The sequence below is a fragment of the Ovis aries genome, chromosome 5, assembly GCF_016772045.2.
Source record: "Ovis aries strain OAR_USU_Benz2616 breed Rambouillet chromosome 5, ARS-UI_Ramb_v3.0, whole genome shotgun sequence".
In the NCBI taxonomy this organism is placed as follows: domain Eukaryota; kingdom Metazoa; phylum Chordata; class Mammalia; order Artiodactyla; family Bovidae; genus Ovis; species Ovis aries.
In genome coordinates this window covers 12,681,313-12,702,559 of record NC_056058.1, presented here as the reverse complement: position 1 = coordinate 12,702,559, position 21,247 = coordinate 12,681,313, and the positions used below count along the sequence as shown (strand labels likewise).

Here is a 21,247-nt window from a genome sequence, read left to right as displayed (position 1 = left end):
AAAAGGCGCTTGTATTCGGGTAATTACAGGGCCGTCGCTTCTAAACGCGCCAAGGCGCATGCTTAGTCTCTGGTCACGTGATGCCTGTCATGGCCGCCTCCGTGGCCTGGGGAGGTGTGAATGCTGGGTTCCTGCTGCGGGCTGCCAGAGGTGCCTGGTGGAGCCGACCTGGAGGCTTTTGGGGGTCCGGGGAGGCGGCGGCGCCAGCGATAGCCAGGAAATTCCGGGCGACAGGTACCTGGGGAGCCTCGGCTGGGCATCGTTAACCCATCGTACGTCAGCTGTGCCGGGCACGGCAGCTCACCCAACCGTGTTTTCCAGGCTCGTGCCCGGCGGGGGAGGAAGAAGCCGGCGGCCCCGAGCGGCCCGGGGACGTGTGAGTGTGGGAGCCAAGTCCCCCGTTAATAATAGCACGGGGTTCCTCCGGTCCCCACGTTGCCATACAGCCTCATCCCTGTGTCCCCCCTTCTGCATCACCCTATTTCCATGTCCCGTCAAACCCCAAGCATGAGTTCCTCAGCCTATATTCCACCTGGCCCCTGCGCCCATCATCCAGTTGAGGCATCTGCACTCTCATCTGTCCCCAGGGTGAACGTGGTGTTCGTGGACAGGTCAGGCCAACGGATTCCGGTGAGCGGCAGAGTCGGGGACAATGTTCTCCACCTGGCCCAGCGCCATGGGTTGGATCTGGAAGGTGGGAGCCGGGCATAGGGAATTGGAGATATCTTTATTCATTTGTTTAAAAAACCCACAAGTGAGATAGGATTCTCCACTACTTAATCTTGCACGGCTTCCCACCCAGCATGGTTTACTTCAGACTCCTCACCAGGATCTCATCCCCTGCTCTCATAATCTTTATTCATTCAGCAGTTATTTATTGAGCATTTAGTAGAGGTTCCTAAAACTCCTGCCTGCCAGGAGCTTGTATTTTCTTCCTTTTTCCTTCCTCTCTTCTAGCCACACTGACTTGCTTGCCGTTCCTCAAATAGCCAAGTTCATGCCTGCCTCAGGGCCTTCGCGTTTGGTGTTCCATCGAAAGTGCTTTCCCACCAGACCTTCTGGCTCATCATCCTTCAGGTCTTGCTGTAGATGTCATCCTCCTGACAATCGTGTCCCTCTCGGCCCGGCTGCAGTCCCCATGCCCCAGTAACTGTTCTTATCAGCGTGCCGTATTGTCTGCATAGCACTTCTCATTGTTTTGTTTCCTTCTTTGTCGTTTCTCCCCAAAATGAAGTCAGAAACCGTGTTTGCCTGTTCACACTCATCTGTTGCCTGTCACGGTATTTAAATGTAACAGGTATTAAATCAGTATTTGCTAAAGGAAGGATAATAATAGCAGACGTTACTTTAAGCCCCTTACCACATTTTGACTGATTGAATCTATTTCATGACAACATTATGCAATAGGCGAGAATGTTATCCTGTTTTATAGGTGAGGAAACAGCCTCAGGTTGAGCAGACCTGGTCCAAGGTCAAGTAAGTGGCAAAACTAGATTCAAACCCAGCCTATCTTAGCCACTAATCTGTGCTACTCTTCTGTGAATATTGAACACATACTGTGTGCCAGGTAGCAATGTAAAAAAGCAGATAAGGCCCTTGTCATTTCACGCCAGTTTCAGCCTAATAGGGACAATAATCCCATGCATAAACATGTAATTATATCATGAGCAACTAGGAGAGTGGTCTTTTCAAAAGTATATAGTGTTGGGTGTATGGATGTATGCATGGCATGAGTACGTGCTCAGTTGTGTTGGACTCTCTGCAACCCCATGGACTCCTCTATCCATGGAATTTTGCAGGCAAGAATACTGGAGTGGGTTGCCGTTTCCTACTCCAGAGGGTCTTCCTGACCCAGGGATCAAACCCACATCTCTTGCATCTCCTGCATTGGCAGGCGGATTCTTTACCATTGCACCACCTGAGAAGCCCCGGTGTATATAATAAGGAGCTGATTTAATCATTAGACAATGGTTGGGGGAGGGGGATGAATTGGGAGCAGTCCTGGCAGACCTACCTTAAGTTCTGTTCTGGAATCCAGTGGCTGGCAGTTCATGACAAAGATTAGAACATGGGTTTTTGAAGCACGTGGCCTGTGTTCAGATTTTTCTGTTGCCAGCTGTGTGACCCTGAGCAAGTTACTTACCATCTTTCAGCCTCCTCATCTATAAAGTAGGATAATTTAGTTCCTATCTCACCGGGTTGCTGTGAAGATTAAGCAGATTTCACGTGTGTAATACCTGGCACGTGGTTGGTGTGCACTGAGTAGTTGGAATGATTATATTAGGTTTATCTCTGTCTCATGTGGTAAGTACGTTAACGAGCTGGGAGAGAGGGCTGAGAAAGACACCTGGGGATGACTTGAGTTTTGAGGCCCAGACTGTTTCTCCAGACAGGGAAGGTGGGCAAGTTAGTCACTGCAGCCCACGAGGGAGGGTCTGCTGGGTCAGAAAGCTGTCTTGCAGCTCCACCCTCATGGTCCGACCTGTCTGGAAGAGGAAGGAGAATTCTGTCCTCTTTACTTAGAACAAGTATCTCTCAAGGCATCTACAACCTCCCAGGCTCAGTGCTGAATGCAGAAAAAAGAGGCAGGTTGACAGAGCACAGGAAAACCCAGAAATGATGGTGGTAACTTCAGATTGTGATAAATGCTGTCCAGAAATTTTTAAAGAGATAACAAGAGTTGGGGGAAGGACAAGAAATAGGAGATGGGAACTTGGAGGATAACTGAGTAGTGCCCCAAGACAAAAAGGACCTAGCTATGGAAAGACTGGAGAGAATAGCATCCCAGATCAAGAGTATGCCAAGTGCAAAGGTCCTGTGGTAGGGGCTGAGCTCGGCATGGAGGAATTGAGCGAGGGGGCTGGGGTGGCTGAAGTAGGTGAGTGCAGTGAGGTGAGAGAATCTCAAGGACTGAGGTAACGAGTTTGGATTTTATTCTATCTATGAAAACCCTTTGGAAGAGGATACTATCCGGAAGCACAGTGCCCAGTGCTCAGTCAGAAGCTTGGGAATGTGTCCGGGGGAAGCAGGAAACCCTCGACTCTGTACCTTTCACCCCTTTATTTCCTGACCCCTTCTCCTGTTGCAGCACTAGATGCTGAGTGAGTCAGTCCCTCCTTCAGGAGCATCAGGCAGCCCAGCAAAGTGGCAGGGTCTCAGCAAGGGTTCACAGACTACAGGGAACCTGTCTGGCCTGTCCCCTCTCAGCTACACTGAAGTCCAGTCCACCCTCGTTAATGGTGCCAGGTACCCAGCCTGGTCATCAGCCTGCTGGAGAGTTTGGGGGGAACCCTGAAGTCCGTTTGCAAAACCTGTGTGCAGATCAGCAACAGTCAGCCAAGTCAGTGACAGGGTGGAGGATGCACAGAGTGGGCCTGCAGGCCTGGGAGGAAGAAATGAGAGTCACACGGTAAAACAAAGAGATTCACCGGATTCCTTCGTAGTCCAGTTGTTTTCATTGCCATAGACCTGGGTTTGATCACTGATCGGGAACTAAGATCCCACAAGCCTCAGGGTGTAGCTCCCTACCCCACCCCCCAAAAAAATAAGAAACAAAGGGATTTTTTTTTTAAGCCCTTCTCTGAATGGCGCTTGCCCAAGAACAGTCCCTCACCAATGGTCCCTCACTTGCCGCTCCCAGGGGCCTGCGAAGCTTCCTTGGCGTGCTCCACCTGCCACGTGTATGTGAGTGAAGACCACCTGGACCTTCTGCCACCTCCTGATGAGAGGTGAGCAGGGTGGCCCCTCCCAGCTCTGAGCTGCAAGGCTTGGTTGCTGAGCCTCGGCATTTCGGGATCCACCCAGGCCATAGCAGAAGGCAGCCCCAGCTTTTCTCTACCCTCCTGCTGCTGGCGGGAGAGCTTCCCTTCTGGCCCCTAACCCTGGATCCATTAACAACTACTGCCGCCTTTTACTCCAGGGAGGACGACATGCTGGATATGGCCCCTCTCCTCCAAGAGAACTCCCGGCTGGGCTGCCAGATCGTGCTGACTCCTGAGCTGGAAGGGGCCGAATTCACCCTGCCCAAGATCACCAGGAACTTCTATGTGGATGGCCACGTCCCCAAGCCCCACTGACTCGGGCAGCTGGACGGTCCCAGACACTGACGGCCGCAGGGCCAGGACTGGAAGAACACAGCCAAGATGCCAGCCCAGCCCGGAGCGCGGACAGATCGGAGAGGGATGGCGGAAGCACCCAGAAAGTCAAAACCCTTGCTTCAGAGAGATCCCATGTCCCAGCTCCGGTGGGGTCAGGGCCCCTAATGGGGCCGCCTCAACCAAGCTCCTGAGAATGGGGGTGTGGATAGGGGTGGAATCTAATTGGAGCGATAATAAAACTGTCTCACAGATATCTGGCATCTTGAGCGTCCTTGGGGTTGGTGGGGGTGGGTGCAGGCTCTGGGATCTACAGCTGCATCTTCCAGACCTCCCCAGCTTTCCCCTACCACGGCGGTTGATGGGCCAGTGGGAAACTGAGGCAGAGAGGTCTGAAGCAGAGGTTCCGTGAGCCAGAGGATCAGCATGGCAAGGCCCCGCCCCGCCGTCGCGGAGGGATTTGGAGGGCCCCAGGCCGCCGTTGGCCACAAGGGGTAATCACATAGTCTGAGCAGAGTCGGAAGGGAGAGAGGGACCCAGGCGGGCCTGAGGGTGGAGTCTTGGAAGCCCGTGCCCAACATCACCCGCTAGAGGCGCCCAATCCTACTGGCCCCGCCCCCCGCCCCCCCAGGTGGAGCCCCTTGCACCCTCAGCCAGAAGCGCCCCCCCACGCAGGTGGGGCTCATCAAGTGGGCCCGGCGTGGGCGGGGCCAAGCGAGATTTGGGAAGGGGGGCTGGGCTAGGACGCAATGGAGGCCGAGGCAGCCCCGGACTTCGCCATGCTTCGAGAGCTGCTAGCGCCGCCCTGCCTGAACCCCGAGCCGTCCCCGGAACCCCCGATCCGGCAGGCATCAAGAACCCTGGGATGCTTCAGACCCAGTGGCAGGTGCGTACACGAGCAGCCCTTCCCCCCAGCTGGCCCAGTGGTCAATGGGTCATGATCTCTGGTTCCTAGGGTTACTGAGGGGTCAAAATGTTAGTTACTGGTACTTGCAAGGACGAGATCCTGATCCCCAGGGATATTGGGGGGTCATATGGGGGTCAGAGACTGTGCAGTTCTTGCTCCATGTCTTTGAGACCCTCATAGTTGCCGCCCACGGAAGGGGGTGACCACACCGGCCGTTGTCCCCAGGTCCTTCTGGTCTGCACACGAAGACTCGGTCACTGCCCTGCGCTTCCTCCAAGAGACAGCAGAGGAGCTGGCCCAGACCCCCTGGGACACCCAGGCCCTGGGGCCCTACTGGGAGCCAAAGGCCCTGGGACCCCTACCTCTGGCCAAGGATGCTGAGAACATGCTGACCCCAGTCAGCCAGCAGAGCCCCAACCTGGGGCCCCCACAGGCTCCCTCGACTTCTCCAGCCCAACCACAGAGGAGGCCCCGGAAGCAGTCAAACCCCCAGCGGGGTGCCGAAAAAGTGGACCCCCTCTTTGAGGGGGTGACCCTGAAGTTTCAGATAAAGCCGGATTCCAGCCTACAGATTATACCCAGTTACAGGTAGGAGCTGGCCTGGGCAAGGGCACCCTTTATGCAAGTAATAACAATAGCAGGGGGGCTTCCCTAGTGGCTCAGTGGTAAAGAATCCACCTGCCAATGCAGGAGATGCGGGTTTGATCCCTGGGTGGGGAAAATCCTCTGGAGAAGGAAATAGCAACCTGCTTCAGTATTCTTTTGCCTGGGAAATTCCATGGATAAAGGAGTCTGGCAGGCTATAGTCCATGGGGTCAAGAAGAGTTGGAGAGAGGACTCAGCAACTAAACAATAATAATAGTGCTGGGGGGTAGGGAGGTGCTTCCAGGCATTTGCTTATGGACTACCACCCCAGGCCTGCATTACAAATGGCCTCATCTCTGTAACTGCCTTTCTCCTTTATTTATTTATTTATATTTTTAAAAAACTTTTTTTGGCCTGTCAGATCTTAGTTCCCTGACCAAGGGTGGAACACTCACCCCCCTCCATTGGGTGCGCAGAGTTTTAACCACTGGACTGCCAGGGAAGTCCAAACAGCCTCATCTCTGAGCGAGACCTCAGGCTGATGCCTGTTCCTGTCCTTTCTGCTACGAGCCAGTCAAATCCAGGACTGAGCCAGAGTCTTCTCCTAGTGAAATGGCCTCAACATACCTGGGGGCTGCTGCTTCTGTTAGTTTTTCCTGCAAAGATAATAGCTACCATTTGTCAGACATGACATTAGCCACAGAGGTAACAGCACTTGGTGTGTATGGACTCGCTGAGGCCTTGTGAAGCCCACTTTACAGATGCAGAAACTGAGGCACAGAGGATGAAATCCCCATCACACAGCAAGGACAAGGGAGAATTGAGTTTTCAACCTGACAAAGCTGGCCATAGGCTTACTGTCTCCTCAGATTATTATGTTTATGATTACTAATGAGGGGCAGGGCCAGGCCTTTCAGACATCAGATGCCCCCTTGGTTGGGGGAGAGGGGACAGTGCCAGATGCCTTGATAGTAAATCTTCATTTGGGGGAACTCCCTGGCAGTCCTGTGGCTGAGACTCTGCGCTTTCATTGCTGAAGGCGTGGGTTCTATCCTGGTTGGGGAACTAAGATCCCACAAGCCACGGTGTAGCCCAAAACTAAATAAATACATATCATTTAAAAATCTGAAATTTGGGGGCTGTCTGGGGCAGGATCCAGACCCTCTGTGCTAATGCCCTGTCTACTCCCCAGCCTGGCCTGCAGCAGCCGCTCTCCAGGGTCTCCCACTCCAGGCCCTTCCAGAGGCCCAGAGGCCAACCCGGGAGGCAGCGAGGCCCTGGGTGAGTCCTGGAGACTTAAGAGCTATAAATACTGGGGAAAGGTGAAGGGGGCAGCATTTTCTTTTCTTCCTTATCTTTCTCCCCGTCCCGCTTCCCTATTTAGACCCATCCAGGAGCAGTCGCAGCATCCCCCATCCACTCAAGCTGAGTCACTCCCACCCCCAGCTTCCTCCTCTGCTGAGCTTTGCCATCTGTCTCCCTTCCTGGCTTTCCGTCTGTCTTAGATCTGGGGCTGGCTGGGAGTGTGGGGGGGTGGCTTTCACAGAGAGCCCCCTCCCACCCACATGTACACAAAAGGCCCATCCCACACAGGTCTCCGGAGCTCAGGCTCTTGGCCTCTGACCCCTGCCCTTTGGCCTCTGCCCTTTCAGCGCCCCGCTGCTGTGCTTCCTGTAAGACCAAGAGGACCCCTCTGTGGAGAGATGCTGAGGATGGTACCCCTCTCTGCAACGCTTGTGGCATCAGGTCCTCAAAATGGACGAGGGGTTGGGGGTGGGGTCCTCACTTGAGTCTGCACTTAGCATGGGGTATTGGGAAAACACCCACCTCTGGGAATGTGCCTCTCTCGTGGCGGTTTCTGGGCTCCCCCTGCCTGCTGAATGTCGGTTTCTTGCACCCCCATCCCAGGTACAAGAAATATGGCACCCGGTGCTCTAGCTGCTGGCTGGTGCCCAGGAAAAATGTGCAGCCCAAGAAGCTATGTGGCAGATGTGGGGTGTCCCTGGGCCCCCACCCAGCCTCAGCTCAGGAAGGGTAAGCCCTTCCTCACTCAGCCGAGCCTGTCCTGCCTCAGTTTCTCCATGGGGAATGTGGGCTGAATTCCTCCTAGGGGGAAGAGCCTGAATCTAGAGGGGTCCAGCCTACCTCCTTTCCACCCCCTCCCCATGCAGAGACCTCAGATGGAAGACCCAGGCCTCAAGGCCCCAGAGCTCCTGGTTGGGGGGGGGTCACTAGCCCCCTCTTTGGCTCCTGCTTCAATCAGGCTTGGCTGAGCACCCCCCTCAGGAAGTGCTGTCAGCACTGACACTCATATTGTTAATAAAGTGACAATAAAGAATAGATCTGTTCAGAAGGGGCACTGTAACTTTGGGACCCCACCTTGCGCGCCCTCACCTGCCTCTCCCCTGGCCTGGGAATGTGGGGGAGGGGTTTTTTCACCGGGTTTTCCAAGGGACCCAGACAGTCATCTAAACAGCTATCAGCCTCTGCCCCACAAGACAGTCACCTTTGTTACAACATCCCATAGAGGGCAACTGCCAGCACACCCAGAGGCAGCACATTCAGAAAGACAGACACAAGGACTTCCCTGGCAGTCCAGTGGTGAGAACTCTGTGGTCCCCATGCAGGAGGCAAGGGTTCAGTCCCCGGCCAGAGAACTAAGATCCTGCGTGCCGTGCACTGCAACCAAAACTTTAAAAAAAAATTTTTTTTTTAAAAAAACCCAAGACAGACACACAGGCTGGCAGATACATCAAAACACACCAGAGATACATCAGCAGACACACGCGTGCTGTCACTCATCAGACACAGACCACACACAGAACAGAACGACACACACGTCTACCGAGAGACACATATGTTGATAGACGCAGGACACACACGCGCAGTACAGACACACATGGACTCAAGTGGGCCCTTCATCTTGCAGCCCCACCACTGCCTGCAGAGTGTCCCCTTCCTGCCTCCTTCCGCACACCTCTGTGGCCCTTCCCCCTTTCATGTTCTCTCTGACCCCACCGAAGGGTGTCCCTAGCCTGAAGCCAAAAGCCACATGGGAGAGACATGGAGCTCTGCCCCTGTCGCTAGGACGTGCAGGCCACCACTACTGGGAAGGGAGGAGGGAGGGGCGGAGGGAGGGGCGTGTCAAGGATGGGCGGGATGGTCCCTGCTGTGGGGGGGGGGGGGGGGGGGGGGGGCCTGCTTGGCCTCAGAGGGAAGATAAGCCCCTCTGAGACCCCCTTTGTCTCTCCTGACTGAGCCTGTGGGGAAGACCTGGGGCAGATTGCTCAGCCCTCAGATCCCTGACTCACCCTGTCCTGCCTTCCCTCCTCGGCTCAGCATGCCCTCCTGCACCTCTCCAGTAGCTGCCACCTTATCCTTTGCAGGGTGCGGGGGAGGATGCTCTGCTCGGACACCACATCTTCAGAGAAGCCTTCCTTGAGCATCCAGCCTAAAATGGACACCCTTCCCACCCATATTAGGCTCTAGTTCAGCTTCTTAGAACGCATCTCCCTCTTAGAAACTGGGGAGATTCTAAGAGGTTCGGAAGCTTCACCTCTCAGGACTTCCCTGGTCCAGTGGTTAGGACTCTGTGCTTCCACTACAGGGGGTGCAGGTTCAATCCCTGGTTGGAGAACAAAGATCCCACAAGCCACGTGGTGTGGCCAAAAATAATTAAAAATTTTAATTAAATGTTTCCCTTCTGTACTGGTCCAGGGTTGTTTCGTCCACATTCATCTCCCCTACTGGACCATGACTTCAGAGATCCAAGCTCACCACCTCTGTGTTCTTGACCATGAGTTCCCCACCCCACCACCAGTGCCCAGCATGGAGAAGCTCTTGAGGGATAGATACAGCACACAAGGGTCTCATTTTGTGTGTCTCCAAACCCCTGGCTGTTTGTATCCACCAAGTCGTATCCACTAAGTCAGTGTTTATGGAGCAAGTATTGTGTGCCAGGGCCCTAGGGGGCACTCAGTTGGGAATTTAACAAGGATCCCTGCTCTAGCAAAGCCAATATTCTAGAATGATAGTAAGCAAATATTCAGTGAGGACTAATAGAATGTCAAATAGTGATCGTGCTACAGAGAAAAATAAAGTGGAACTTCCTGGTGGTCCAGTGATTAAGACTCTGCCCTTCCAATGCAGGGGGCCTGAGTTTGATCCTTAATCAGGAAACGAGATCCCACATGCTGCAACTAAGATCTGGCACAGCCAAATTAACAGAATTAGAAAAAGAGGGCTTCCCTGGTGGCTCAGGAGTAAAGGATTCACCTGCTAATGAAGGAGAAACAGGTTCAGTCCCTGATATGGGAAAATCCCACATGCTGCAGAGTAATTAAGCCCACGGGCCACAACTACTGAGCCTGTGCTTTAGAGTCCAGGAGCCGCAGCAACAGAAGTCTGCCCTGTGCTCGGCAATAAGAAGGTGCGTGCGTGCTAAGTCACGTCAGTTGGGTCCGACTCTTTGTGACCCCATGGACTGTATAGCCTGACAGGCTCCTCTGTCCGCGGGATTCTCCAGGTAAAGAATACTGAAGTGGGTTGCCACGCCCTCCTTGAGGGGATCTACCCAGGGATGGAACCTGTGGCTCCTGCATTGCAGGCAGATTCTTTACCACTGAGTCACAAGGGAAGGCCCCGAAATACGGTCACACACAACGAAGAGTAGCCATGCTCACTGCAACTAGAGAAAGCCAGTGCAAAGCAACAAAGACCCAGCCAGCCGTAAAGAAAGAAAGAATAAGAAAATAAAGTACATAAGGAGGTGAGGAGTTGAGGATGATACCATGTTCGCAGGGAAGGCCTCTCTGAGCAGGTGACCTCTGTGTAGAGACCTGATGGTAAGGAACCAGCTACGGGGACTATTTGAGGTGAGGACACCTGAGGCCGAGGCAATAACACGAGCCAAAGCCCTGTGGCAGGGAGGACTCTGTGGGACTCTGGAAACCTTGAGGACTCGGGTGAGGGCAGAGAGAGGTGAATAAAGGAGGGGGTACAGCAGGGATGGCACCTCTCTTGGGCCTTGTCGCCTTCTGTACCTGGCACCCAGCACTGGCTTGGCCTCTGGTGCCCCTGTTTCCTGCTCTCACCTTTTCTCCTGAAATTTTGGGGTGGAGTGGCCGGCCTGTGGAGCTGGAGCTGTCCAGGCCTGCTTCCTTCTGGCAGCTCTGTGTTCCTGCTTTTGAGGGAGGAGGAAACGGGGCAGCAGAGGCACAGCTGTTCTCTCCTGCTGCTGCGGAGGGTGAGGGGGATGGCTGGTGGTGTGCTGTGGGGGTTGGGGCACGTGGCTGGTACCCTCTGTGTCTCTTCTGAATCACGATGGCCAAGTCGATGAAAGGCACGTTGGGGGACGTCCCAGTGGTCCAGTGCTTAAGACTGCGCCTTCCAATGCAGAGGGTGTGGGTTTGATTCCTGTCGGGGAACTAAGATCCCACCTGCTTCGGGTGCAGCCAATAAATAATAAAATACTGAAAGACAGGTTAGGGGTAAACTCCACTATGGATGGCACAGGATGAAGGAGGCCTTGAGGGTGGGGCAGGGGTGGCCTCTGTAATAGGAGGGACATCCCAGAGGCTGACACTCACAGACACAGATTTGTTTACCCATCCCTGCAGGGCATTGGGGACTGGTGGTGCCTAGACCCCTGGGAAGGGCCTCCACCCATCCAAGGAAGGCAGGCTCAGCTCTGCTCGGAACCCGGCCTGGGGGAAAGCTCATGTAGCTCCCACCCCCAAACATCAGCCGGATTAGAAGGCAGCGCTGGGCGGAAGAGATAAGCGGCTGAAAGGGAGGAAGGAGCAAGGTCCCCACCCTGGCCCAAGGGCCTAGGAAGGGCAGGAAACGGTATGGAGAGCAAACTCCAGGTCTAGTCATGAGAAGGTGGCTTGGACCGTGCCTGACATGTAGTAGGTCCTCAAAAGCCAAAAGGTTTTTTTGAATCAGCAACCGGCAGGGCTGGGATTCAAACCCTGGATTGCTTCCGCATCGCAGACTGAAGCAGATGGAACCGGAGTCCTTTATAAAAATTTTATTGGGGGAGGGGTAGAAAATGCGGGGTGACGCCCCTGGAATTGAATACATAAATAAATAGAACAATAAATCAGCCCCCGTGTGAATCTGGGGGGAGCGTCCCCGGCCCGCGGGGAGAGGGGTGCGGGCTCACGCTGACGTCAGCTGGATGGCGAAGACCTCGCCCCCTGCCGGCACCTCCGAGGTGCCCGCAGCTTCTGATCCACCTTCAGCACCTGCATCCCTGCCGGCGCCGGCACCCGCGCCGTTGAGACATACGGCCTCGCCTGAGCTCTCGGCCTCCTGCACGTTATACTCGCCCTTCTTGCAGGCGGTGGACTGCACGTAGAAGGCCAGGCCGGCCCCCGCGGCCAGGAGTGCCGCGCCCCCCGCCGCGCCGCCCACAGCGACCCAGAGCCACGGACCTGCGGGGTGGAGACGCTCAAAGAGGATGACGAGCTCCGGGCTCGGTCCACACGCCAAGCCCGGGCCACTTCTTCCCCTCCCCACAGGCATGAAGTCAGTCCTCATGCGGCTGGCAGGGAGCATCAGGGAACTCAGCTTTGGAGGAAAAGAGTGACCCCAGTAAGGGCACCCCCAACTCGGGTGATGCCCTTGACCCATTTTACACACCACCCCATCACAGAGAGGATAAAAGCCCCTAACCCCAGGGATACCAAGTCAACCAACTCTCCTCACCCTCAAAACGATGGGGAGGGTGACCTGGTCATTCCTACTCCCCAGAAAGACCCCAGCCCCTAGGGATTTCCCCAGCGGTTGAGACTCCGCGTTCCAACTGCAGGGGGCGCAGTTTCCATTCCTGGTCAAAGAACTAAGATCTCACATGGCAAAAAAAAAAAGTTAAAAAAAAAAAAAAGACCCCAACCCCACCTAGAGATACACGAAATGAGAGTGGGAATCTTGGGGGCCTCACCCCAATCCTCTTCTCTTGGTCCCTCTTCAACCCCCTTCTCCACAGACACACAGTGGAGGCTAAATTGTATCAAGTCTCCACCGCTCAAAAGTTAATATGAAGTCCCTCCTCATAACAGTCACATCCTCGAAGGTTCCCTTACTTTCACTCCAGCCAGCTCCCTGTCCCTCCACTTGCCACCTCGAACCCGCCATCAAAGCCCCACCCACCAGGGCGCCCCTAATTTCTACCCTGGTTCACATCAGTGTCATCTGTGGAGATTGAGAGGGAGGCAGGGGTGGGATCAATAATACCAAGGCGCAGGTCACAGCCGCCTTCAGATCCCTCACCCCGCCTCCTCCCCATTGCCACTTACCAGCCACTCGCACTGTGATGCGCCGCGTGTGGCGCCCATGCGCGTTGGTGGCTGCGCACTCGTACTCGCCGCCGTGGCTGCCCATGGCGCCAGCCACGCTCAGCGTGCTGTTATTGCTCGACAGGCCAATGTTGAGCGCCCCCGGGGGCGCGCGCCAGCTGATCTGGGCTGGGGGCCAAGCCTCGGCTCGACAGGTCAACGTGAAGTTCCCACCTGGCCGCACGCCTCCTGGAGGTGAAGCAGCCAGCTCGGCCACCACTGGGCGATCTACAGGGGACAGGATGTGGAAGGGGACCAGCTGCTGACCAAGCGCCCCCTTTTGAGACCACCCCTCCTGAAATGAACAGGCAAGGATTCTGCCTTCCATCAGAGTCCCCTCCCCCCACCACTGGCCTGTTGGGATTAAACTGAGCCCTGCTTCACTGAGTGGAAGGAGGTAGGGACCCAGGCCAGTGCCTTTCAGACCCAGAAACTGAGGGGAGCCGACTTTTGTTCCCTAGAGTTTTCCTTTACCCTCATGTTAAGGCCGGGATTCCTTGTCCCTGGGAATGGGACTAGGAGAGGTGCCCTTGAACAATCCTGGGCAATCCCACCTCTTCTATTCACTGTCCTGGAGACCAAGTGCCCTCCATCTGGTGCTGCCCTACTCACATTCCACGCCCACGGTGATCATCCGGGCGTCCGTGCCGTGTGCGTTGGTGGCCAAGCAGCGATAAGTGCCCGCATCCTCTCGGGACACGCGCAGCCGCTGCGGCCGGGGCGCGCCTTCCCGGGAGCAGCTCACTTGCGGGGAGGGGCGACCCCGGGCGGAGCAGGCCAGGGCAGCAGCCTCCGCGCCTTCCAGCCAAGACTGGTGACTTGGACAGGTAGATTCATCCATTTGCGGTGGCGCTGCAAAACAGCCACGGGGTTGTGCGGGGGGTGGGGGGAATGGGTCAGGGAAGGGCCGAGACCCGCAGCGCCCCCTACCCTCCGCCCGCCTGGGCCTCGCTCACACTCCGCGCTCACGGTGACCATCTTGACCATGGAACCGTGCCGATTGGTGGCATTGCAGATGTAGGTACCCGGTGCCAGATCACTAGGGATGCGGGGGGCTCTGGAACCTGGGTCTGGGGGTGCCAGCGGCAGCAGCATCCCCTCACTGGTGCCTCCGGAGCCAACACACTCCACGCTTGGCTGTGGCTTCCCAGCCACCTCACAGGAAAAAAGTCGCCCAGATCCTTCTACCCATGTCCAGTTGCTGGGGCAGCTCACCTCCTCAAATCTGGGGCCATCTGGGGAGCACAGCAACTGAAGTCAGTTATCCAAGGTTATTCTGACATGCCCCATCTTGAACCGTGTTGTACCCACTTACATTCCACTGTCACAGCCACATTTTTAGCTGCCGACCCTCGGGCATTAGTGGCTTCGCAGCGGTAGGTGCCCGCGTGCTCCCGGGCCACACGCATTAGGCCCTCGATGACCTCAGCTCCCCCAAAGCGCACACAGCTCACGTTGGGTGATGGGACCCCATGAGCCACACAGCTCAGGGAGGCCTCTGTTCCTTCCAGCCAGGTAATGCGTTCAGGGCAGCCCACGCTGTCCAGCGCTGGTGCATCTAGAGAGGGGAGCATTGTTGAGTCTGGGGTTTAGTAGACAGTCTAGAGTCCCTGGACCCTTTTTTCCCATCCTAGGCAGGCAGGCTACACTCTGCACAGGGACTGGCCACTGAAGCAAAGGAGTTTGGCACTGATCACTGTTTGACCCTCCCCATTTTGACCTAAAAATTGTTAGTTGTTTTGGAGCACCCACCTTTCCAATATTCAGCTCAAACGCCACGCCCCAGGCCCCTGTACACACTCCCACCTCATCCTCTCCTTCCTTCTCATAGTTCAGTTCAGTGTAGTCATGAGAACCCCATGAACAGTCCTTCTCATAAGATCTTCCCATAAACCCGCTCACCACCTTCTCAAAATCCTGCTCAAAAGCACACCTTAGACCCTGTTTCCACCCTCCTGTGTAGTCAGGCCACCCCTAGGACCTGAGAACCAGACAGAGGTGTGCCCCATGCACCCCCCACTCACACTCCACCGTCAAGGTCACGTCCTTGACCGCCTGGCCTTGGTCGTTGGTCGCAGTGCAGCGGTAAGTGCCAGCGAGCGCACGAGTGACCGGTCCCAGCAAGCCCAGGGCCAGCACCGCCCCGCCGTCAGGCCGCGTGCAGTGCACCGAGGGCTGTGGGTTTCCGCGGGCGTCGCAGCGCAGTGTCTGCTCTGGTCCCTCCGGCCACGTCCAGCTCCTGGGACAGTCTGAATCGTCCAGCCGGGGAGCGTCTGAGGGCAGGGGCATATATATACAGGAGCCTAGACGTGAGAAAAGCCTCCACTTCCACGATACGGCCAGAGATCAGGTAGGCCCTTGAGATGACGAGGAGGGAGGCGAGAGGTTAAAGGCCAACTCACATAAGACGCGCAGTTCTACGCTCCTGTTCTTACTCAGGGTCTCCCCGTCAACTTCGAGGGTGGCGTCGCAGAAGAAGCCACGCCTGTCGTCGTTCTCGGTGGCGTTTAGCTGGAGCTGGGCGGGCTGTCCCGGGGCCGCAGCTGGAATTCCGTCTAGTGTGACTAGGGCTTGGGTCTCCGCTGCGCAGGTTACTGTCACGATCGTCCCCTCGGGGGCGTTGGGCTCGCTCAGAGTAAGGTGGGGCTCCGGGAAACCTGGGGCGGGGGGCATTGGCCGGGAGACCACTGACCACGCCCCTCCCACCGCTCAAGGCTGCAGCTCAGTGACCCGAAACTTACCCCCTGCAGCCGAACAGTTCGTACAGTGCAGGTTCAGAAACCGCATCTTTCCAAGACTCAGCTCAAACTCCACGCCCCAGACCCCTGTGGGCACGCCCACCCCACAGGTGGGCTGTTCCGGCTTCTCTCCCTTCTTGCCCCGCCCCCTTGAGGAGGTCAGGCCACAGATCTAGGTATCCTCGTCGGGTCTGCGATCTTGCCTTTGGGGCAGCTCAGACTCCACCTCTCTAGCGACTATCCAACAGGTAGTAGCTGCCCCGCCCCTTCAGGACTCTCGGGCAACGCCTATTCGGATACCACGGCCCCACCCACTATTGGCCCCGCATTCGCCTTCCTCTGGCTCCACCCCCGAGGTCCCACTCTTACTGTAGACAGTCAAGTTCTCCCGGGTCTCTCGGCTCTCGCCCCCCAGGGTCACATTGCAGACCAGTTGCCTGGCGCCCTCCTGCTCTGCGCTGGCTGTGGCTGTGGTAGTGACCATGAGAGCGTCCCCTTCGAGGGTGACATTGGGACTCAGCCTCTGGTCCCCCAGCGCCAGGTAGACACCAGCCTCCGAGACTGGAAACAGCCCATCAAGGACGCAGCTCACGGGTCCTTCTGAACCCACTTCCAGGAGCCGGGGGGCAGTGAGGCGAGGGGGTTCCGGAGGCAGGGCTGGTGGTAGAAGAACAGAGCTTGAACTTTTGTACCGAACGCTCAGTACGTTCTAAGCGTTTCACATGTACTATAACATGGAATTATCCTCAACGCAGAAAGGAAAATAACTTTCGGCTGGTGAGTGTTGGAGCAAGAATCAGAATTCTGATTTCTCTGCCTTCAAAATTCTTAAACACCAGCCCGACCCCTCTTGGGCCCCTTCTCCTCCTAGCTACTCACTGAAGGTTCGGAGCTCTCTGGGGGCTGACGTGTTCTCAAACAGTCCCAGGCCATGCGGCCGAAGGTCCAGCTCAGCACGGCAGGAGAAATTGGCCCCATGGTCCTCCCTGCGGGCCAGGACCGTGGCTGTGAGCACTGCGCCCCGCGCTCGGGGTGGCTCCCCAGCGAAGCTGCGGCGGATCAGCTCCTGGGGTCCCCGCAGCAGGGTCAATGTGAGACTCCCACGAGGTCCAGCACCAGGGACCCTACAGCTCAGGGTGAAGTTCTCGCCCACTGGCTGCCAGGCTGGCAGCGGCACCAGCTCCACACGATCTGGCCGTTCTGCAAGGAGGAGGAACCACGGCTGTTGGAAATGCCACGCTCAGAAGGACTTGGCTTGGAACTCCGGGGACCAAGAAGGGGAGGGGGTGCGGATTCAGAGAGTGGGGTCTGGAGGAGAGGACCCCTTGACCCAGGGAGCGGGACCTGGAAGGGAGGGAAAGTAGTGGAGTAAGAGCGTGGCCGCTGAGAACTCACGAAAAGTGCGAATGAGCCCACGCGCCTGCAGTGTGCGCCGCGCGCAGCGGAAGAAGCAGACCGGCTGAGTCTCCGGCTCGCGAATGTCCACCAGCTGCCGCGCCAGCCAGCGCAGACCCCTCTGGGTCCCATTCCGGCGCAGCGAGGTCTCCAGGCCACCGCGCTCGGGCCGTGGGCAGTTGGTGCTGCAGTTCAACCACAGCGATCCCCCGCGTTCCACGAGCGCCACTCGGGGCTGCAGGTCCGCCCAGAAAGGTTCCTGCGTGACGGCTGCTCGAAGAAATGCAAGCTTAGCCTGGGAGCCACCTCCCTGGGATCTACGTGCCCCTCTGCCCGAGTCAGGGATTCCCAGGGAATGAGCAGAGGCCACAGCCGGGAGTTCCAAATCCTGCCGGGGTCTCGGGTTTACAAGCGCGCTCCCGCGACCCAAACCTCGAGGGTGTCTCTGGTACGTGGTAGCGAAGAGTCCTGCTCTCCCAGGTGCCAGCAGAGTGATGGGGAAGCATACGGGGAGGGGAGAGATGAGAGGAAAGATGGGGTCTCCAATGCACACAGCAATCCTGGGAGGAGGGGACCCCGGGCGCAGGAAGGGAAACCACCTGGTTCTCACTCCCTCTCGCCAAGAGATGGGGAGACTGTGGTTGAAGTGGAGGGGGTGTCGAAAGAGAGATGAGAATGAGTCAAGCAAGGGTTAAGGGAAGATTACAAACCCCGGTGAAGAGGTGAAGAGTACGGAAAGAGGTCTGGGGCTGGGCTCAAGAAAATAACCGCGGGAACAGCCGACAGCCGATGGACTCGGTTGCTAGGGCTCCGAGCGGAGCGGAAACAGCGCCTTTGAGTCACGGCAGTTGGTGAGATCGGGTCTTCGTTGATTTCGAGTAGGGAAGACGCCGTAGGGACTATGGTGCATAGTAGAACATAAGGAGGTACCCCGGGAGGGGTCAAGGGAGACGTGGTGTCTCCAGAGCTCGAGGATGCATGCAAAAGAGCAACCAGGATCTCGAAGAAGGTAGGGTAGAGACCTGGGCCAGCGAGAAGTCAGGAAGCTGGGTCTTCAGTGTGTGTTTGGGGGAAGAGGGTTAAAGAAGGCCCCTGGGCTCAAGGTGGGAGCAGAAGCGTGGGAGCGAGGCGAGGGCGGAGAGGGGAGGAGCTTGTGGCCGCTTCTCGGGTCCAGGAACTCCGCCCCCACCCTGTCCACCCTCAGCCAGACCGGCTTACCTGAGAGGCTGAGGAGCCCCAGGCCCAGGGCAGTCCAGAGGCCGAGCAGCGCCCGGTGCAGCCCTGGCGAGGGCCCTGGCATCGCCGCCGCGGGGGAAGCTCAGGAGGCGAGGGGACCGCGAGCGCTGAGCTGGGCTAGAGGACGGCGCTGCGCGGCGGGTGGGGTGTGGAGGAGGCTGAGTTGCGCTCGGGGATTGGTTTAACGTTGGTAACTTGGTTTCCAAGGAGGGGGCGGCAGCAGAGGCGGCGGTAGGGGGCGGGAAGGCGAGCTTGCACCAGGCTACAGGCTTTGGTGAAGGCGTGCTGGCAGGAGCTAGCGACCCCCGGGGTCTACGTGGAGGCCGGCCCCATCGCCCGGAGCCTTCTGGGGGCGGCTGCGCGCTCCCGCGTCATCCCCGGCGGCGACGCGAAGGTTGTGGGGGATGCAGGGTTGTCCTTCGCAAACCCCCACCCACCACTTGCTTCCATAATGAGCTGGACTCCGAACTCCATCTCCATATTTAATCCCTCCCACCAGAGCCCCTGGAAGCCGTGCTTGAGTTGGGGGCTAGGAGAGATCTGAGAAGCGGAAGCTGGCGGTGGAAAGGTTCTAGGAGATTTCGAGATGCCTCGCTCACAGAGCCTTCTCCCCTTTTAACCCCTGGGAGCTAAGAGTTACAGCCACGCCTCAGGTCTTTCTCTGGCTCCGCCCCCGCACGCGACAGAAGGGGCGGGGACGAAAGTGACAGCGAGTTGGGAACACGTGTGCGTGCGCGCTGCGTTCCCGGGCGTCTAAATTAGGGTCGGCTCCGCTCTGGGTCTTGTATTTACCCAGCGTGCAGCAGGCACGTGTCTGCACGGCGTGTGTGAGCTGGAGCCGCCGAAGAGCGTCCCCATCCACTTTCTGCGCGGCGGGAGAGGCCCTGGACCACACGGGCCTTGCCAGGCATCCGCTGCAGGTCTGGATTCTGTGTCCACCCGAGGCCAAAAGGCCAGCTGTGATACTTTTGACCCTACCTCTGGGCCCCAGATTTGGACGCTCTCCATGCGCCCACCTGGCCGGGTGACTTCCAGGATGTTTCCAGGCTGCGAGTCTATGACACACACAGCCCCCTCCCCCACACACACCATATGGTTGCTCCTTCTCCTCAGTCACCACCCGGGTATCTTTTCTGCAGATCCACGTCCCTCAAAATATACATATGACCCCGCCCACCTGTGCCCTCCCTCTTAGAGCTAATGGAGAACTCTGGGGATTACTTCTCGCCCCGCCCCTGCCCTTCAGTAAAGTGCAAGGTCTAAAGGGGGCGGGGTAGGAAACTTAACATCCAATCAGAGCTGCTGTGTGGCAGCGCTGGAGCCAATCAGAAGAAGCCACACCAGGAAGCCGCCTTCTTAGATCTTGAAGCCCCCTAGGGCCCATGTTTTGCCCTTCTGCTCCTCACTGATAATGACCAGGAGAGAGGTTTTTACTACACAAGCTGGCAATGCAGGGGGATTGGGAGCCCAGAGTGAGGAAGCCTCAAGGGCCCTCAGGGAGACAAGGAACTTGGAGAAAAATGAAAGAGGCTAGGCCAAAAAAGACCACTTCAGTCAAAGGAGGTGCTCTAATGGGGGAACTTTAAGCCCAGGGGCAGAGCTGGCTGAGAAAGTCTTTATTGATCCAGGCAAGGTTCCACCAATTGTCCCAGATTGCTTTTTCCTCCTGTTCAGCCTGCATGGACCAATGCCTCTATGCCGGAGGCTGCATCGATAGGTACTTTCGCAGAGAGAGGGCCCCCACGACAAGAAAGATCCCCACAAAGGCTGCGATGGAGGTAGAGGCCAAGGCTTTGGACGCAGGACTCCAAGCTGGGAATAGGAGGGGAGAATTCGAAACAGAGCGCTTGGAGGTGTAACGACCCCCATGGACATGCTCTAGCTTGGCCCGCGCCCCCTTTTGGGGTCATAACACCTCCCCACTCCTCCCAGAATTATAAGGGTGCCTCACCGGGGACTGGCAGCGTCGCGGGTGCCGAGCTACTGAGGACCACCAGGCCGTCGAGATTGAGGCGGGCGTGGCAGGTAACGGGCTGCCCAAAGTCACCGGGCCGGGAGCGTAACAGGTAAGTCAGCGTCACGTTGGCCAGATCCAGGCCTGTGAAGCGCTCCAGGCTCTCGGAGTAGATGACTCGGCCACCGCGCCTCAGAGTCACCACGAAGAAGCCCACGGGGAAGACGTGCGTCACGTGGCAGCGCAGAGTGTAGTCACTGCCCATTAAGACCGGAGGCTCCAGGATCACACTGGTTGGCTGTTCTAAAGCAAGAGGGGGCCGCTGGGCACGGTCCGAAGGCTCCTCCTAACGCGACTGTCAACTACCCATACTCCGTCCTCCTCCCCTCACCCCAGACCGGCTTGAGCCCTGTCCCTCACTGTAGGCTGTAATCCTGGCGGTAGCCCCCCGCGTTTCTCCCGCGCAGGTGACGAAGCAGTGCACATCGGAATTCCAGGCCCTCACATCCAGCAGCTGGTAGGATACCCAGCGGGGCCCACTGAGCGTCTCACCCCGCCGCAGCTCGGTGCGGAGGCTGGAACCCTCCGGGAGGGGGCAGCTGCTGCTGCAGTTGAGCCACACTGAGCCCCCCAGCGGCACTGCCTTGAAGTCGGGGCTTAGTCGCACCCAGAACGGTGGGTGAGAGCTGCCCCCCGGGCTTTGCGTCCGCGCACCCCGACTCCTCCGCGCGCTCCCGCCTCGCGGGTAGGAGGGCGACAGCAAAAGCAGAAGCAAGACGAGGAGCAGAGACCCCATGGCAAAAAGCCCGGACTGAAGGGCTGGGCGCCAGGGAGTCACGTCTGGCTCTGGAGATAAGGAGGCTCGTAGCACCGCCTCCTTGGCCCCACCCGGTGGGGAGGGTGGGGAAAGGGGGGTGAGAGACAGAGAGTGAGGGGCCCAGGAGCCTTGCAGGATACACCCCACTCCCACAGCTTAACAAATGGACTCTATAGGCCAT

General features: G+C 57.3%; 4 protein-coding genes across 8 annotated transcripts; 2 read left to right on the top strand and 2 right to left on the bottom strand.

The window, feature by feature from the left end:
* Positions 1-21: 21 nt before the first annotated feature.
* On the top strand, positions 22-4,348 carry FDX2 (ferredoxin 2). Of its 3 annotated transcripts, none has more exons than XM_042249933.2 (5): positions 22-234; positions 322-376; positions 588-694; positions 958-1,077; positions 3,641-3,728. In XM_042249933.2, exons 1-5 carry the CDS (start codon positions 59-61, stop codon positions 3,690-3,692), a joined length of 510 nt encoding a protein of 169 aa, XP_042105867.2. In that variant the 5' UTR covers positions 22-58; the 3' UTR covers positions 3,693-3,728. The 3 variants fall into 3 exon arrangements, with proteins under 3 accessions (XP_042105867.2, XP_060272265.1, XP_027825424.1); XM_060416282.1 differs by having other exon boundaries at positions 958-1,146; XM_027969623.2 differs by lacking the exon at positions 958-1,077 and adding an exon at positions 3,920-4,348 and having other exon boundaries at positions 72-234.
* A 494-nt stretch (positions 4,349-4,842) lies between these two features.
* ZGLP1 (zinc finger GATA like protein 1) lies at positions 4,843-7,939 on the top strand. Its single transcript, XM_042249931.2, has 6 exons — positions 4,843-4,980; positions 5,227-5,589; positions 6,779-6,867; positions 7,239-7,332; positions 7,495-7,620; positions 7,758-7,939. The coding sequence occupies exons 1-6, from the start codon at positions 4,844-4,846 to the stop codon at positions 7,819-7,821; spliced, it is 873 nt and encodes a 290-aa protein (XP_042105865.1). The 5' UTR covers position 4,843; the 3' UTR covers positions 7,822-7,939.
* A 3,663-nt stretch (positions 7,940-11,602) lies between these two features.
* Positions 11,603-18,926, bottom strand: ICAM5 (intercellular adhesion molecule 5). 2 transcript variants are annotated; one of them, XM_042249918.2, is made up of 11 exons: positions 18,278-18,926; positions 17,060-17,329; positions 16,544-16,864; positions 16,034-16,321; positions 15,329-15,583; positions 14,951-15,199; positions 14,242-14,484; positions 13,883-14,161; positions 13,539-13,778; positions 12,888-13,154; positions 11,603-12,023 (listed from the first exon to the last, which is right to left on the bottom strand). In XM_042249918.2, the coding sequence occupies exons 1-11, from the start codon at positions 18,357-18,359 to the stop codon at positions 11,749-11,751; spliced, it is 2,769 nt and encodes a 922-aa protein (XP_042105852.1). In that variant the 5' UTR covers positions 18,360-18,926; the 3' UTR covers positions 11,603-11,748. The 2 variants fall into 2 exon arrangements, with proteins under 2 accessions (XP_042105852.1, XP_042105853.1); XM_042249919.2 differs by having other exon boundaries at positions 11,907-12,159.
* Positions 18,927-19,896: 970 nt separating this feature from the next.
* Positions 19,897-21,062, bottom strand: ICAM4 (intercellular adhesion molecule 4 (Landsteiner-Wiener blood group)). 2 transcript variants are annotated; one of them, XM_004009292.5, is made up of 3 exons: positions 20,670-21,062; positions 20,247-20,552; positions 19,897-20,107 (listed from the first exon to the last, which is right to left on the bottom strand). In XM_004009292.5, the coding sequence occupies exons 1-3, from the start codon at positions 21,043-21,045 to the stop codon at positions 19,989-19,991; spliced, it is 801 nt and encodes a 266-aa protein (XP_004009341.2). In that variant the 5' UTR covers positions 21,046-21,062; the 3' UTR covers positions 19,897-19,988. The 2 variants fall into 2 exon arrangements, with proteins under 2 accessions (XP_004009341.2, XP_042105854.1); XM_042249920.2 differs by having other exon boundaries at positions 20,802-21,062.
* Between the last annotated feature and the right edge of the window lie 185 nt (positions 21,063-21,247).